Below are 3,764 nucleotides of genomic sequence, written 5' to 3' on the forward strand. Positions count from 1 at the left end.
GATGGAAGAAGGAGGAAGGAAGAGGGATGGGATTGAGGCATGTGGCACCCCCCTCATTCCCAGAGGGGAGACCAGAGGGCTTCCAGCAATGGCTTGATCATTGCTGAGCTGGATATAGATGTCAGGAGGGTGTGGCAAAAGCCCTCACCCCCAACATCCCAACTCCGGAACCTGAGGATCTTCTTGCTGTGGCTTGGTGGTCATCGCTGGGCTGGCTGCACATGTCAGGGAGGCATGGCCGAGGCTCAAGGCCCCCCAGTGTCCTGGTTCAGGGGAGCCCCAGCACTTCCTAAGGCTGCTCGGTGGTCATCGCTGGACTGACTGCAGCTGTTGGGGGGTGTGGCCAAGGCCCTCATCCCCACCCTCTGTATTCCCATACCTCTCATCATATACCAAAATCAACTCAAAATGTATTAAAGATTTAAATATACACCCTGAAACAATAAAACTCCTTAAAGAAAACATAGGGAAAACACTCCAGGAAGTCGGAGTGGGTACAGACCTCATGAATATGACCCCCAAAGCATCAGCAACCAAAGGAAAAATAAACAAATGGGATTATATCAAGCTAAAAAGCTTCTACACAGCAAAAGAAACAATCTGCAGTGTGAAAAGACAACCAATAGAGTGGGAGAAAATATTTGCAAAATATACATCTGACAAAGGATTAATATCCAGAATATACAAGGAACTCAAACAACTTTACAGCAAAACGAGTAACCCAATTAAAAAATGGACGAAGGAGTTGAATAGGCATTTCTCAAAGGAAGATATACAAATGGCCAACAGACACATGAAAAAATGCTCAACATCACTCAGCACTCGGGAAATGCAAATCAAAACCACACTGAGATACCATCTCACCCCAGTCAGGGTGGTTAATATCCAAAAGGCTGAGAATGACAAATGCTGGTGAGGTTGTGCAGTAAAAGGAACCTTTCTACACTGTTGGTGGGACTGCAAAACGGTGCAGAATTTATGGAAAATGGTATGGAGATTCCTCAAACAATTGCAGATAGATCTACCATATGACCCAGCTATCCCACTGCTGGGAATATACCCAGAGGAATGGAAATCATCATGTCGAAGGGATACCTGTACTCCAATGTTTATTGCAGCACTATTTACAATAGCCAAAATTGGAACCAGCCCAACTGTCCATCATCGGATGAGTGGATACAGAAAATGTGGTATATCTACACAAAGGAATACTACTCTGCTTTAAAAAGAATGAAATACCACCATTTGCAGCAACATGGATGGACTTAGAAAAAATTATATTAAGTGAAACAAGTCAGGCACAGAAAAAGAAATACCACATGTTCTCTCTTATAAATACACAACGGGTGGGTGGGGAAGAAGACACAACAATCACAATTCCTTGAACTTCTTAAGACAAGTGAACAGATATGCTGTTGATGGGTGGGAAGTGGGGGGGTAGGAACACAAAAATCAACTACATTGTATATTGATAAATTAAATTTTAAAATAAAGAAAGAAATAGAATATCTTTCCTTTCATTTTTTTTTTTCCTTTTCTTCGTGACCGGCAACTGATCGCAACCCTCAGTGTCGTGCCCGTACCGGACCGGGACCAGCAACGGGATCGCAACCCTTGGCGTTGCTCCCACCCCTCACTCAGCCAGTGAGCGGCCAGTCTGTATGTGGGATCCGAACCCTCGGCGGGAACGCTGCCACGCTTCCCAAGTGGCACACTGTAGCAGTGCGCCACCGGGCCGGCCCCTTTCCTTTCATTTTAAAGACAAGCATCAGAGGCTTATAGAGGTTTTGTCACTTACTCATGCTGGCTATGTCTCCAAAGCCAAGCTCTTAACCTCTCAGCCGTGGTGTAGCAACTACACTGCTGATGTCACAAGGAGTGATGAGAAGCAATAGAAGGCCAGCTCGGATGCACATGGTCCTACTATACCTGGCTAAGCATGAAGTTATTGTTATATTTTGCCTCACATTTCTACAACTCAGTTTATCACACAGACTCAAATGATACCAACATAGATCGCTTTTTAAAGGTCTGGATAATGGATCAAAAATAACTGATTTTGAGCTTCCATTCAGGCACTTCAAAACTAGATAATCTTCATTAATCAATTAACCACCTCAGGAGACAGTTTCCTCATATTTAAAATAGGAATAATAATTATTTATGCCATATAAATTTCATACAGTTGTTTTATAATCAAATGACACCATTCAAGTGAAAAGACAAAGTAAACCATAAAAGTCTATGAAGATTAAAGAATAGATAAGATGTAAAAAGATAATATACACTAACGAAAAACAAGCCTTTGTCTGTTCCACTTACAGAAATAAAGTCATTTTTATTTCCAGCCTTACCACTCGTTATCCACCTGCAATTTCTTATGTCTGAAGAGCTTTCTCATGGCATTTTTTACTTCCTTATTTCTCAGGGTATAAATGAGTGGATTCAACATAGGTGTCAGAATACCATAAAACACTGCCATGTTTTTGTCTATGGATAAAGTAGATGATGGACAAATATAAGTAAATATACAGGGCACAAAAAACAAGGCAACAGCGGTGATGTGGGCCCCACAGGTGGAGAGGGCTTTGCGTTTCCCCTTTGCACTGCAGGACCTCAAGGAGTGCAGGATGACAATGTAGGACACAGCCAGCATGAAGAAGTTCAACAGGCAGATCACACCACTGTTGGCGACCACTAGGAGACTAAGGACATATGTGTTGGTGCAGGCGAGTTCCAGCAAGAGGAACAAGTCACAGACAAAGTGATTGATCACGTTGGTCCCACAGAAGGGCAACCCAAGGACCAGGAGGAGCTGAACCAATGAATGCAGGAAGCCCCCCAGCCAAGCCACTCCCACCAGCATGGCACAGAGATGCCTGGTCACAATGGTTGTATAGTGCAAGGGCTTGCAGATGGCCACATACCGGTCATAGGCTGTCACTGTGAGCAGAATGATCTCAACACCTCCCAACAAATGGGCTCCAAAGAGCTGTGCCATGCAACCCTCATATGAGATGGCTCTACCTTCATACAAGGAGTCAGCAATGAGTTTAGGAGCCATAGAGCAAGAATAACAGGTATCAATAAAGGACAAGTTGGGCAGGAAAAAATACATAGGGGAAGCCAGGGTGGAGCTGGAGGTGATGGTGACCACAATAAGCATGTTGCCACAAACTGTGATGACATAAATAATCAAAAAGACCACAAAGATGACTCTTTGTACCTCTGGGTTCTGTGAGAGTCCCAGCATAAAAAATTCTGTAATATTGTGTGGTATTTCCATAGATTCCATGGCTGCTGATAATTCAGGTGCAGTATTACCTATAAAGTCAAGAGAGAAACATAAGTAATAGAACTAATTCCAGCAGGGGTGGGGGTTGCTGTGAAGTTTCCTTTAGCACACCCACTTTCCTTCATCCCTCTTAAACCTCTTCTGTTCCAAAATTTTTGCACCAATTTATTCCGTTAACCACAAAGTGTGAGCATTTGCTATTTTTTTTTACTGCTGAGATTGAACATTTGTCAGACTCTAATTCAAACTGAGTATATCTCTGACCATTGTCAGCATAGATAAGCTGTTTCTTGAGAAAACCATATTCAGGATCTTCTGGAATCTCTGCATGCTTTTTCCACACCCTTTAAATTAAAGCTTTCTTCTTAGACTTTGCAATGAGATTTGCTACACTTTCTGCCAGTTTTTTGAATGGTAACACAAATTGATGTAAAATAAGCTGAAACAGGATTGGGAGGAACTGACTTAA

At 42.7% G+C, this 3,764-nt stretch overlaps 1 protein-coding gene across 1 annotated transcript; it reads right to left on the bottom strand.

The window, feature by feature from the left end:
• Positions 1–2,350: 2,350 nt before the first annotated feature.
• LOC103609550 (olfactory receptor 4C3-like) lies at positions 2,351–3,362 on the bottom strand. Its single transcript, XM_008593856.1, is given in 2 exon segments — positions 2,351–3,337; positions 3,339–3,362. Coding segments are annotated over 2 exon segments (996 nt in total). The 5' UTR covers positions 3,348–3,362.
• Between the last annotated feature and the right edge of the window lie 402 nt (positions 3,363–3,764).

The sequence above is a fragment of the Galeopterus variegatus genome, unplaced genomic scaffold, assembly GCF_000696425.1.
Source record: "Galeopterus variegatus unplaced genomic scaffold, G_variegatus-3.0.2 Scaffold9748, whole genome shotgun sequence".
Taxonomy (NCBI): Eukaryota; Metazoa; Chordata; class Mammalia; order Dermoptera; family Cynocephalidae; genus Galeopterus; species Galeopterus variegatus.